The 15,372-nt window shown below is 43.3% G+C and overlaps 1 protein-coding gene across 1 annotated transcript in view; it reads right to left on the reverse strand.

Moving 5' to 3' along the window:
- Positions 1 to 762, reverse strand: part of ppp5c (protein phosphatase 5, catalytic subunit) — a 46,267-nt gene extending 45,505 nt beyond the window's left edge. The window contains exon 1 of the mRNA XM_043680841.2: positions 660 to 762. Within this exon, the coding sequence (XP_043536776.1) occupies positions 660 to 744 (85 nt within the window). The 5' untranslated portion in view covers positions 745 to 762. The remainder of the gene's footprint in view (positions 1 to 659) is intronic.
- Positions 763 to 15,372: the final 14,610 nt, after the last annotated feature.

Below are 15,372 nucleotides of genomic sequence, written 5' to 3' on the forward strand. Positions count from 1 at the left end.
TTTCACACTGTAGGCAATAGCTCATTATTTGACAGCTATCCTTTCACACTGTAGGCAACAGCTCATTATTTGGCAGTTATCCTCTCACACTGTAGGCAATATCTCATTATTTGGCAGCTATCCTTGCACACTGTAGGCAATAGCCCATTATTTGGCAGCTATCCTTCCACACTATAGGCAATAGCCCATTATTTGGCAGCTATCATTCCACACTGTAGGCAATAGCTCATTATTTGACAGCTATCCTTCCACATTGTAGGCAATAGCCCATTATTTGACAGCTATCCTTTCACACTGTAGGCAATAGCTCATTATTTGGCAGCTATCCTCGCACACTGTACGCAATAGTTCATTATTTGGCAGCTATCCTTCCACACTGTAGGCAATAGCCCATTATTTGACAGCTATCCTTTCACACTGTAGGCAATAACCCATTATTTGGCAGCTATCCTTCCACACGGTAGATAATAGCCCCTGTTTGGTAGCAATGGTTTCACGGCGTGAGGGACTGCAGATTACTTGGCAGCATGGATACCAGGCCCTGTCCTCAGAGCCACGAGGGGCCCGATGCCGGTCGGAGTGTGGGACCCGGTAAAGCCCAGCCCGGGAGATATGGTGCCGGCTTCTCGAAGATTCGCGAGCCGGCGGCCGCCCCTCACCTTTGAAATACTGGTTCGCCTTGGCCTTCATGCCCTCGGCCTGATCGTGCTGCTCGCCGCTTGCCCCGTCCGCGCCCTCCGCCATTTTCCCAATCGGGCGGAAAGTCCCTGCCCCCAACACCAGGGGCCCTTAGCAACCGGTCGTAAAACAAACAGCGGCAGCCCGACACTGCCGTAAAGTGCCGTCAAGCAGTGCCGGCCTCACGGCGCTGACGTCACAGGCTGTCCCAAGGACCATACACTCCAATACAGAGATCCACTCCAATATACCCAACTGTGTATACAATAAACTCTGATATACTCCACTGTGTGTACAATACATTCTAATATACCTCACTGTATCTACAATAAACTCTGTTATACCCAACTGTGTACAATACATTCTAATATACCTCACTGTATCTACAATAAACTCTGATATACCACACTGTGTATATAATACACTCCAATATACCTCAGTGTGTACAATACATTCTAATATACCTCACTGTATCTACAATAAACTCTGATATACCGCACTGTGTGTATAATACACTCCAATATACTCCACTGTGTGTACAATACATTCTAATATACCTCACTGTATCTACAATAAACTCTGATATACCGCACTGTGTGTATAATACACTCCAATATACCTCACTGTATCTACAATAAACTCTGATATACCCCACTGTGTGTATAATACATTCTAATATATCTCACTGTATCTACACTAAACTCTGATATACCGTACTGTGTGTATAAAAAACTCTGATATACTCCACTGTGTGTATAACACATTCTAATATACCTCACTCTATTTACAATACACTCTGATATACCCCACTATGTGTATAATACATTCTAATATACCTCACTGTATCTACAATAAACTCTGATATACCCCACTGTGTGTATAATACATTCTAATATACCTCACTGTATCTACAATAAACTCTGATATACCCCACTGTGTGTACAATACATTCTAATATACCTCACTGTATCTACAATAAACTCTGATATACCCCACTGTGTGTACAATAAATTCTAATATACCTCACTGTATCTACAATACACTCTGATATACCCCACTGTGTGTACAATACATTCTAATATACCTCACTGTATCGACAATAAACTCTGATATACCCCAATGTGTGTACAATACATTCTAATATACCTCACTGTAACTACAATAAACTCTGATATACCGCACTGTGTATATAATAAACTCTGATATACCCCACTGTGTGTACAATAAATTCTAATATATCTCACTGTATCTACAATAAAATCTGATATACCATACTGTGTATATAATACACTCTGATATACTCCACTGTATGTACAATACATTCTAATATACCTCACTGTATGTACAATAAATGCTGATATACCCCACTGTGTGTACAATACATTCTAATATACCTCCCTGTATCTACAATAAACTCTGATATATTCCACTGTGTGTACAATACATTCTAATATACCTCACTGTATCTACAATAAACTCTGATATACCACACTGTGTGTATAATACACTCTGATATACTCCACCGTGTGTATAATACATTCTAATATACCTCACAGTACCTTCAATAAACTCTGATATACCGCACTGTGTGTATAATAAACTCCAATATACTCCACTGTGTGTACAATACATTCTAATATAACTCACTGTATCTACAATAAACTCTGATATACCCCACTGTGTGTATAATAAACTCTGCTATACGCCACTGTGTGTACAATACATTCTAATATACCTCACTGTATCTACAATAAACTCTGATATACCGCACTGTGTGTATAATAAACTCTGATATACGCCACTGTGTGTACAATACATGCTAATATACCTCACTGTATCTGCAATAAACTCTGATATACTGCACTGTGTGTATAATAAACTCTGATATACTCCATTGTGTGTACAATACATTCTAATATACCTCACTGTATCTACAATAAACTCTGATATAACGCACTGTGTGTATAAAAAACTCTGATATACTCCACTGTGTGTATAACACATTCTAATATACCTCACTCTATCTACAATACACTCTGATATACTCCACTGTGTGTATAATACATTCTAATATACCTCACAGTATCTACCATAAACACTGATATACGGCACTGTTTGTATAATAAACTCTGATATATGCCACTGTGTGTATAATACATTCTAATATACCTCACTGTATCTACAATAAACTCTGATATACCGCACTGTTTGTATAATAAACTCTGATATACTCCACTGTGTATAATACATTCTAATATACCTCACTGTATCTACAATAAACTCTGATAGACCCCACTGTGTGTACAATACATTCTAATATACGTCACCGTGTGTACAATAAACTCTGATATACCACACAGTGTATATAATACACTCTGACATACGCCACTGCGTGTACAATACATTCTAATATAACACACTGTATCTATAATAAACTCTGAAATGCCGCACTGTGTATAATAAACTCTGATATACCGCACTGTGTATAAAATACATTCTAATATACCTCACTGTGTCTACAATAAACTCTGATATACCACACTGTGTATATAATGCACTCTGATATACTCCTTGTGTATAATACACTCTGATATACTCCACTGTGTGTATAATAAACTCTGATATACCACACTGTGTATATAATACACTCTGATATACTCCTTGTGTATAATACACTCTGATATACTCCACTGTGTGTATAATAAACTCTGAGATACTCCACTGTGTGCATAATAAACTGTGATATACCGCATTATGTATATAATACACTCTGATATACACCACTGTGTGTATAATAAACTCTGATGTACCCCACTGTGTGTATAATAAACTCTGATATACCGCACTATGTATATAATACATTCTGATATACTCCACTGTGTGTATAATAAACTCTGATATACCGCACTGTGTATATAATACACTCTGATATACTTCGCGTGTATAATACACTCTGATATACTCCACTGTGTGTATAATACACTCTGATATACTCCACTGTGTCTATAATAAACTCTGATATACCGCACTGTTATATAATACACTCTGATATACTCCACTGTGTGTATAATAAACTCTGATATACCGCACTGTGTATATAATACACTGATATACTCCGTGTGTATAATACACTCTGATATACCTCACTGTGTGTATAATACTCTGATATCTCCCACTGTGTGGATAATACACTCTGATATACTCCACTGTATGTATAATACACTGATATACTCCACTGTGTGTGCAATAAACTCTGACATACACCACCCTGTGTATAATATACTCTGACATCCATCACTGTGTCTATAGTAAATGCTGATATAACCCATTGTGTGTATACTATGTTCTGATATAACCCACTGTGTGTATAATACGCTCTGATATAATACATTCTGATATATCTCATTGTGTTTATAATAGTGTGATATACCCACTGTGTGTATAATACACTCTGATATACCTCACTGTGAATATAATAGTCATAATTCGGAGATGCCGGTGTTGGACTGGGGTGTACAAAGTTAAGAATCACACAACACCAGGTTATAGTCCAACAGGTTTAATTGGAAGCACTAGCTTTCGGAGCGACGCTCCTTCATCAGGTGATTGTGGAGGGCTCGATTGTAACACAGAATTTAAAGCAAAAATTTGCAGTGTGATGTAACTGAAATTATACATTGAAAAATTGATTGTCTGTTAAGCCTTTCATCTGTTAGAATACAGTGATAGTTTTACTTCTTTCATGTGTAAATCACTAAAACCCTTTTTTTTAAAGTTGCATTCTCGGGTTAGCTGTTCACAATGGTGATAGCTAGACAATATGTTGAAGGTGTTAGCCCCCTGTGTTCTCTGTCTATGACCTGATGTTTAGATTGATTCTAATCTAAAAAGTGAGATAACAGAGTTTTACATAAATTCATGCAGTCTTTGAGCTCAGAGTTCGACATGAATGTATGCAGTTTTTGAGCAAAGTGCAATGTAACTCTGCAAGTACAAATTCACCATACAAAATATGTGTGCATGTGGGTCTTCATCTGTCTGTGTGTGTGTGTCTGTCTGGGGTGGGAGTTGTGAGTGTGAGAAAGTGTGTATGTGTGTGTGGTGAGTGCAGAGTGTCTTAAGTCTGTGACGGGGTGCATGTGTGGGAGTGTGTGTGTCTATAAGGGTGTGTGTGGGTGTCTGTGTGCGCATCTGTGTGTACCTGTGTCCGTGTGTATGTGAGAGTGTGTGTGTGTAGGAATATCTGTGTGTGTGTGTAGTGCAATGGTGATCACCTGTAATGTGACATGAACCCAAGGTCCCGGTTGAGGCCCTCCCTATAGGTACCAAACTTAGCTATCAGCCTCTGCTCGGCCACTTTCCTCTGCTGCCTGTCCCGAAGTCCACCTTGGAGGATGGTCACCCGAAGGTCCGAGGCTGAATGTCCTGGACCACTGAAGTGTTCCCCATCTGGGAGGAAACCCTCCTGTCTGTTGATTGTTGTGCGGTGCCCATTCATCTGTTGTCGTAGCCTTTGCTCAGTTTCCCCAATGTACCATGCCTCAGGGCATCCTTGCCTGCACTCTCACATACACACTGTGATGTATCCCACTGTGTGTATAATACACTCTGCTATAATCCACTGTGTATAATACACTGTGATATACCTCATTGCGTGTGTAATACACTCTGATATACCCCACTGTGTGTACAATCCCTCTGATATACCCCACTGTATTTATAATACACACTGATATACCCCACTGTGTGTACAATCACTCTGATATACCCCACTGTATTTATAATACACACTGATATACCCCATTGTGTGTATAATACACTCTGATATTCTTCACTGTGTGTATAATACAATCTGATATACTCCACTGTGTATATACTAACCTCTGATATATCCCAATGTATATATACTACAATCTGGTATCCCTCACTGTGACTATAACAAACTCTAATATACCCCACTGTGTGTATAATATACTCTGATATACCCCACTGTGTGTATAATACACTGATATACTCCACTGTGTGTATAATACATTCTGATATACCTCACTGTGTTTATATTTTATATACAATAAACTCTCTTAAAACCCATTGTGTCCACAATTAACTCCCATATACCCCACCGCATGCACGATAAAGTTAAACATACCCAACTGTGAATGATTTGGATGTGAAGGTGTGGTGAGTAACTTTGCTAATGATACCAAAATTGGAGGTCTGGTGGACAGCCAAGAAGTTTATCTCAGAGTGCAACAGGACCTCAAATGGATGGGCCAGTGGGCTGAGTAGTGCAGAAGGAGTTTATCGTGCCAGAAGACTGGAGGATAACAAATGTTGTACCTTTGTTCAAGAAGGAGAGTAGAGACAACCCTGGTAATTATGGACCACTGTGCCTTATAATTACCTATAATTACCAGGGTTGTCTCTATTCCCCTTGCTTCTTTTGTTGGGCAAATTTTGAAAAGGATTATAAGAGGTAGGATTTATAATCATCTAGAAAGGAATAATTTGATCAGGCATAGTCAACACTGTTTTGTGAAGGTTATGTGGTGCCTCACAAACCTTATTGAGTTATTTGAGAAGGTGACAAAACAAGTGGATTTCAGTAAAGCATTTAAGTTTCCCCATAGTAGGTTATTGAACAGAATACAGAGCATGGGATTGAGAGTGATTTAGCGGTTTGGATCAGAAATTGGCTAGCTGAAAGATGACAGAGAGTGGTGGTTGTTGGGAAATGTTCATCCTGGAGTTCAGTTACCAGTTGTGTACTGCAAGGATCTGTTTTGGGGCCACTGCTGTTTGTCATTTTTATAAATGACCTGGATGAGGGCATAGAAGGACGGATTAGTAAATTTGTGGATGATACTAAAGTCGGTGGAGTTGTGGACAGTGTGGAAGGATGTTACAGATTACAGAAGGACATAGATGAGCTGCAGAACTGGGCTGTGAGCTGACAACTGGAGTTTAACATAGAAAATTGTGAAGTGATTCACTTTGGAAGGAGTAACAGGAATACAGAGTACTGGTCGAATAGTAAGAATCTTGGTAGTGTGGATGAGCAGAGAGATCTCGGTGTCCAAGTACATAGATCCCTGAAAGTTGCCACCCAGGTTGATAGGGTTGTTAAGAAGGCATACGTTGTGTTAGCTTTTATTGGTAGAGGGATTGAGTTTGGGAGGCATGAGTTCGACTGGACCACACTACTATTATAGGATAAGCCAAACAGAGAACAGCCAGGGAATTCCTAGAGGCATGGCACTCATCCACAGATTCAATCGATAAGCATATCGACCTGGACCCAATATACCGACCACTGCAACGGACAGCTGGAACTGACAACCGGAAGTGGCAGGTACAAATCACTATAAATGCCGGAGGAAACATCACAGAATCGCTTCACAGGAGGCTCCCAAGCACTGAGGATGTCATCTAGACAGGGGACGAAATGTCTGCAACACAAATTCCCAGCTCGGCGAACAGAACCACAACAACGAGCACCTGAGCTACAAATCTTCTCACAAACTTTGAAGGTTATGTTGCAGCTGTACAAAGCTCTGGTGCGGCCGTGCTTGGCGTATTGAGTACAGTTCTGGTCACCACATTATAGGAAGGATGTGGAAGCATTGAAGATGGTGCACAGGAGACTTACCAGGATGTTGCCTGGTACGGAGGGAAGGTCTTATGAGCAAAGGTGGAGGAACTTAAGGCTGTTTTCATTAGAGAGAAGAGGCTAAGAGGTGACTTAATAGAGGCTTACAAGATGATCAGAGGATTAGACAGGGTTGACATTGAGGCCTTTTTCCTCGGATGGTGATGGTGAACATGAGGGGACATAGCTTTAAATTGAGGGGTGATAGATATAGGACAGATGGCAGAGCTAGGTTCTTTACTCAGAGAGGAGAAAGGGTATGGAATGCCCTGCCTGCAACAGCGGTAGACTCACCATCATTAAGGGCATTTAAATGGTCATTGGATAAACGTACGAATGACAATGGAACAGTGTAGTTTGGATGGGCTTTACATTGGTTTTGATGGGTCGGCGCCACATTGAGGGCCGAAGGGCCTGTACTGCACTGTAATGTTCTATGTTTTATGTTCGTGGTCTATTTTAGATAAATAGGAGGTGCTGCATTTTGGGAAAGGCAAATACACGTAAAGGACTTATACACTGAATGGTAAGGTTCCGGGGAGTGTTGCTGAACAAAGAAACCTTGGAGTGCAGGTTCATAGCTCCTTGAAAGTGGAGTCACAGGTAGATAGGATAGTGAAGAAGGCGTTTGGTATGCTTTCCTTTATCAGTCAGAGTACTGAGTACAGGAGTTGGGAGGGCATGTGCGGCTGTACAGGACATTGCTTAGGCCACTGTTGGAATATTGCGTGCAATTCTAGTCTCCTTCCTTTCAGAAATATGTTGTAAAACTTGAAAGGGTTCAGAAAAGATTTACAAGGATGTTGCCAGGATTGGAAGATTTGAGCTGTAGGCAGAGGCTGAACAGGCTGGGTCTACTTTCCCTGGAATATCGGAGGCTGAGGGGTGACCTTATAGAGGTTTACAAAATTATGAGGGGCATGGATAGGATAAATAGACAAAGTCTCTTCCCTGGCGTGGGGGAGTCCAGAACTAGAGGGCATAGGTTTAGGGTGAGAGGGAAAGATATAAAAGAGACCTAAGGGGCAACTTTTTCACACAGAGGGTGGTACGTGTATGGAATGAGCTGCCAGAGGAAGTGGTGGAGGCTGGTACAATTGCAACATTTAAAAGGCATCTGGATGGGTATATGAATAGGAAGGGTTTGGAGGGATATGGGCTGGGTGCTGGCAGGTGGGACTAGATTGGGTTGGGATATCTGGTCGGCACAGATGGGGTGGACCGAAGGGTCTGTGGGTGTAGTCGTCTCAGATGTAGTCGAAGGAGCTTTGACAAGTTGCTGACTTATGACACAAAACACTATGAAGGATTTGTTTAAATGGACTGCCCCAAACCATCTCAAGTCGAAACAGGCCCAAAACCTAAATTTATGCAAATTTTGCAATGTCATTGGAGAGAGCTCTGCAGTTTCAGTACCTGGAACATTATTTTTTACTTAAAGGGTATTTTTAAGGAGCTGTTTATTAAAACAAAAATGTGAAATAAAAACAATGAGAATTAATTATATATTTTAAACCAAATATACAGCAAATTACCAAATGTAGGTAAAAACAATGACTGCAGATGCTGGAAACCAGATTCTAGATTAGTGGTGCTGGAAGAGCACAGCAGTTCAGGCAGCATCTGAGATTCTTTGAAATCGACGTTTCGGGCAAAAGCCCTTCATCAGGAATAAAGGCAGTGAGCCTGGAGTGTGGAGAGATAAGCTAGAGGAGGGTGGGGGTGGGGAGAAAGTAGCATAGAGTACAATGCGTGAGTGGGGGAGGGGATGAAGGTGATAGGTCAGGGAGGAGAGGGTGGAGTGGATAGGTGGAAAAGGAGATAGGCAGGTAGAACAAGTCCAGACAAGTCATGGGGACAGTGCTGAGCTGGAAGTTTAGAACTAGGGTGAGGTGGGGGGAGGGGAAATGAGGAAACTGTTGAAGTCCACATTGATGCCCTGGGGTTGAAGTGTTCCGAGGCGGAAGAGGAGGCATTCTTCCTCCAGGCGTCTGGTGGTGAGGGAGCAGCGGTGAAGGAGGCCCAGGACCTCCATGTCCTCGGCAGAGTGGGAGGGGCAGTTGAAATGTTGGGCCACGGGGCGGTTTGGTTGATTGGTGCGGGTGTCTCGGAGATGTTCCCTAAAGTGCTCTGCTAGGAGTCGCCCAGTATCCCCAGTGTAGAGGAGACCGCATTGGAAGCATTACCAAATGTCTCTAGTAGAACATGTAATTTGTACAAATTGTCCATTGTATGTGTTGCTAAAGAAAATGTTGTCAATTCTTTGCATCTTGCACTCATCATTACATTTCACAATGTAAATGAAGAACAATACATTTACACTGTCTGAGGAGGCTGAATTGATTGAGTAACAAGTGGAGTTGGATTGGTCGAGACATTGCTATGGACAATGCATTAGTTGGATGATGACTGACAGTTAACTACCAAAACGCAAACCAGATATTACTGGAAAAGCTCAGCAAGTATGGCAGCATCTGTGGAGAGAAATCAGAGTTAGTATTTCAGGTCTAGTGACCCTTCTTTAGAAGTATTCTGAGAACAGACAAGAATTTCCAATGTTTAGAGTTCTTTCGGTTTTTGTTGTCGGCATTGGTTCCAATATGTGCATATCTGCATATACATCAGAGGATGGCACAGTGGATCAGTGGTTAGCACTGCTGCCTCACAGTGCCAGGGACCCAAGTTCAATTCCAGCCTTGGTGACTATCTGTACGGAGTTTGCACATTCTCCCCGTGTCTGCGTGGGTTTCCTCCAGGTGCTCTGGTTTCCTCCCACAGTTCAAAGATGCGCAGGTTAGGTGGATTAGCCATGGAAAATTGCCCCATGGTGTCCAGGGATGTGTTGGTTAGGTGTGTTGGCCATGGGAAATGCAGGTTTACAGGGATAGGTAGGGGGTGGGTTTGGGTGGGATGCTGTTCAGAGGGTCGGTTTGGACATTATAGGCTGGATGGCCTGCTTCCACACTGAATCTGAACATAGGGATTCTATGTTCAATGTATTTAGAAATACATAACACAAATATATATTCATAAACCATCAATTAAAATAGGCCTAATTCTTAATTATCACTTTTTAATATGTTTTACTGTCACAAAGCTGGTCCCTTTTTTTCCTAAAAGCTTCCTTGGCTCAAGACTCTGTCCATGACTTTTTTCAGAGGGGTAATAAACCAGGCCGGACTCTGATCAGTCTGGTTTGGTACAGAGATGAAAAGGATTTTGAGAGGCCCTTTGTTTAAATGTGAACAGATGAGACTTCAGTCCAAAGTGGTCATCTTTTAGAAGTGACCTGTATAATGAATGGGGAGTGGTCGACTCTCTAACTGAGCAGTTTAGTTCAGTCCTGAACTGGTGAGGAGTTCAACAGTGAGCTGCGTGGAAACTCTCTCTTTCTGCCCTTCAACTTCAACCTTTAAGCATGCGTTCCATTTATATATATTTTTTTAAAGACTAGATTCCCTACAGTATGGAAACAGGCCGTTCGGCCCACCAAGTCGACACCGACCCTCCGAAGAGTAACCCAACAAGACCCATGATGCACCTAACACTATGGGCAATTTAGCATGGCCAGCTCACATCTTTGAACGATAGGAGGAAACCCACGCAGACACGGGGAGAATGTGCAAACTCCACACAGACAGCCACCCGAGGCTGGAATCGAACCTGGGTCCCTGGCGCTGTGAGGCAGCAGTGCTAACCACTGAGCCACCGTGCCACCCCAAAGGGAGTTTGTTTATTGGGAGCTTGTTTATTGGGGATATTCGGAACAGCATATTTAAGTCTAGTTTAGATAGATGGAGTTCTGTAAGGGTTCTTTATTCTGTTCTTTGTGTTTCATTGCGTAATTTTGTGAATAAATGTTTGTCTGTTTTAAAATCTAGTAGTCAACCTCGCTAACTTACTCCAGGTAACTGTCACCGTACACTTACCAAAACAAATTGCAAAGTTATGGTCTGGGGCTGCCTGCTTAAGAATGTTTTGAGTGGTCTGGCCTAGTCCTTAGCAATGCCTTCAGAGTAAGCATGCTCCACAATAAAAACACAGCTTTCATATTTTTCTGGACATATTCTTTTTTTTTTTAAGATTCTCTTTAGACATGATGCAGAGTCCTGGGTTCGATTCCCGCCTGTCTGTGTGGAGTTTGCACATTCTCCCCGTGTCTGCGTGGGTTTCCTCCGGGTGCTCCGGTTTCCTCCCACAATCCAAAGGTGTGCAGGTCAGGCGAATTGGCCGTGCTAAATTGCCCGCAGTGTTAGGTGCGTTAGTCAGGGGGAATGGGGTTTTAGGTGGGTTTCTCTTCGGAGGGGCGGTGTGGACTTGTTGGGCCGAAGGGCCTGTTTCCATACTGTAGAGAATCTAATCTAACCTAATCATGCTCACTTTTTTGAAGTTCATTTAGAGAATGTGGGTGTCACTAATTGGGCCTACATTTATTGCCCATCCCTAACTACCCCTGAACTGAATGGTTTGCTCAGCCATTTCTGAGAGCAGTTAAGGATCCACCGCATTGCTGTGGGTCTGGAGTCACATGTAGGCCCAGACCAGGTAAAGATGGCACATTTCTCTCCCTAAAGGGGCAGTAGTGAACCAGATGGATTGCTGTGACAAGTGACACAGTCATGATTAGATCAGCTGCTAATTAAAGATTTTTTTTATTGAATTCAAATTTCATTATCTGCCCTGGTAGCATTTGAACCCATGTGCCATGAACATTTCTAATGAAGTCACAACAGCCTCACTCTGTTCCTCTCACCAAATGATGGCAAATCTCTGGTCCAAATGATGGATTAGATTAGTTTTGGATACCTGGTAGGCATGGATGAGATGGGCCGAAGGGTCTGTTTCCGTGCTGTACATCTGTACTGCTGAGTTTCTCCTGCACTCTCTGTTTACCCCAGAGCACAAGCCTGGTTATTCTAGCCCCAGTGACGTTACCAGTGCCTTCCCATGATCCAAGTGGGGAAGGGTGAGAGCTGCCAATCAGATGTTCAGGGGCTGGGCAAGGCTGACCTTTGATCTTGAAGGGACACCATTCCATTGGAGTCACGCACCATACCCCTGTGGACATTTTTTGACCGTTCCTTCATTATCACCAGGCCATATGTCCTCTTTAAAAGGACCATAGGGGCTGGTGTACTTACCACACAAGGACACTGCTCAGCACTGCCTTTTCACAAGGGCAACCAGGAGTGGGCTATAAATGGGAGGTTTGCTGTAATAATTCTTTTTAAAGAATTGAGATGAGTGACATCGAAGTGGTTTCCCCAGTGTTACTGCCCCTAGCTGGGGATTAGTTAGCTCAGTTGGATGGATAGCTGGTCCGTACGCACCAACCAACCCAATCTTTCAGTGGCCATCCATTTCAACTCCCACTCCCCCCATGTCATCGCCATTCTGGGCTCCTACACAAGGCCCCGCTTGGAAGAGGAACACCTCATCTTCTGCCTCAGGAGCCTACAACCACACAGCCTCAACGTTGATGCAACCAGTTTCCGAATATCCCTTCCGCACCCCCCCCTCCCTGACCCCATCCCAGATCCAACACACCTGCCTGACCCAACCATGCCCCCTTGACCTCATCTACTTGTCCTTCTTCCTTCCCACCTATCCGCTTACCCACCCGTCACAATCATCTCCTACCTGCGTCCACCTAACACCATCCCACCTACCTTCCCCCCAGCCCCACCACTCTCCATATTTACCTCTCAGTCCCCTTCCCCAATCCTAATAAAGGGTCCTGCCCAAAAAATCAATTCTCCTGCTCCTCGGATGTTGCCTGACCTGCTGTGCTTTTCCCAGCGACACGCTATCGACTCTGACTCTCCAGTGCATCAGTAATGGACTCGCCAACTTTAAGGGCATTTAAATGGTCATTGGATAAACATATGGATGATAATGGAATAGTGTAGGTTAGACAGGCTTTACATTGGTTTCACAGGTTGGCGCAACATTAAGGGTCAAAAGACCAGTACTGCGCTGTAATGTTCTATGTTCTAAGCAGTCCTCAATATCTCCCAGACAGTTGGTTTGCCATGCAGAGTGACACCAACAGTGGATGGGTTGAATTCCCAAACCGGCTGAGGTTACTGTGAAGGTCTCAGCTTTTTAACTGCAGTGAGCCCCAGCTTAAACTCACCACCAGTCGTCTCTCTCAGCCTCATGGGCAGCCCTATGGGACTCTGGCAACTTTCTTTTGCTTAAAGCAAAAAAATGAAGGAGAAACTAAAAGAGGGAATGGAATTACATTTCACGGAGTCACAGAGATGTATGGACTTCTCCGCCCACTGATGCTGCCTGGCTTGCTGTGTTCCTCCAGCCTCCTGCCTGTCTGCGAAAACCTAATTGAATCGGAGTAATTGTTGCCACGTTGGGTCACCAAGTTACATTGAAAACGCAGTCCAGCCCTCGTTTTAAATCAATCCTTTTAGAGATCGTCATGAACACTCTCTGGAACAGCTGGGAGTTGAACGTGGGTCTCTTGGCTTGGAGGTGGGGACACTACCAAGAGCCCTGAGCACACAGTCTAAGACCAGTCAAACAATCCAATCTCTCAAGGGCTGGGTGTCAGTGAGAGCTAAGAGGATTCTAGATAATGACACCTGCTCAGACAAACACATGCACATTCGATGAGTCATTATTCAAATGAACACCGGCATAACCAGTCACAAGCTGAAAATAGCTCAGAGCCATGAGGTCACCTTGACATCAGGAGCAATACATTAACATGTCAGTCATAAATACAGCCAGTTGGTACAGGATCTCTGAAATTATGTCCTGAAATCCTTGAGGATTAAGATATAATCTCCTTGGTCTGCTGACCAGTGGGTGGGTCATAGGACAATTTAACAGCACCCCCCACCTGAAAATAAATACCTGCTTCATTTAACTTGAGATGGAGAGATTGGTTGACCTGGATGGGACTGTCTCCAACTAGAATCGGCCTCCCTGTTTTTACATTCAGAGTATCCCTTCCTTTGGGTTGTATTCTGGTCTCCCTGCTATCGGAAGGATGTCGTGAAACTTGAAAGGGTGCAGAAAGGAGTTACAAGGATGTTGCCAGGGTTGGAGGGTTTCAGCTATAGGGAGAGGCTGAACAGACAAGGGCTGTTTTCTCTGGAGCGTCGGAGGCTGAGGGATGACCCTATGGAGCTTTATAAAATCATGAGGGGCGTGGATAGGGTGAAGAGCCAAGGTCTTTTCCCTGGGGTGGGGGAATCCAAAACTAGGTTTAGGGTGAGAGGGGAAAGATATAAAAGGGACCTAAGGGGCAACCTTCTCACGCAGAGGGTGGTGCGTGTATGGAATGAGCTGCCAGAGGAAGTGGTGGAGGCTGGTACAATTACAACATTTAAAAGGCATTTGGATGGGTATATGAGTAAGAAGGGTTTGGAGGGATATGGGCCAAGTACTGGCAAATGGGATTAGATTAGGTTAGGATATCTGGTCGGCGTGGACGAGTTGGACTGAAGGTGTACATCTCTATGACACTATGAAATATAACTCCATTTTCTCCTTTAGTTTCTGCTTCAATAGAAAGTGGTCAGTGTTGCAGGGGTACAGTTCCGAGGATATAGTTTCAAACATCCCCCCACCCCACCCCCCAGCTCCCCCATTCCTTGTGGATAAAAACCCAGGACCTGAATGTCTGGCTATGGGGTCACAGTGGGCAAAACTGCCTCTTGCTATGCTCTACCTTTCAGACCAAGGAAATATGCTCATGGAATTAAGAAAAGCTAATTATCAAAGTACAGGAGGGTGACAGACCTGGAGTGGCAAACAACAGCCTTTTTCTTGAGAATCATAGAAAGTGAATCTGAGAGGGAAGGAGAGCAGTCATAGAGATGTGCAGCATGGAAACAGACCCTTCGGTCCAACTCATCCATGCTGACCAGATATCCCAACCCAATCTAGTCCCATTTGCCAACACTTGGCCCATATCCCTCTAAAACCTTCCTATTCAAGTACCCATCCAGATGCCAGAAGCGGTGAGGATCCAGCTGGGAACAGATATTAAAAAGAGTCACACACACCAACAGGTTCAAGAC

Source organism: Chiloscyllium plagiosum, unplaced genomic scaffold, assembly GCF_037043375.1.
Source record: "Chiloscyllium plagiosum isolate Xiang-an unplaced genomic scaffold, Cpla_swu_hap1 HiC_scaffold_47, whole genome shotgun sequence".
Taxonomy (NCBI): domain Eukaryota; kingdom Metazoa; phylum Chordata; class Chondrichthyes; order Orectolobiformes; family Hemiscylliidae; genus Chiloscyllium; species Chiloscyllium plagiosum.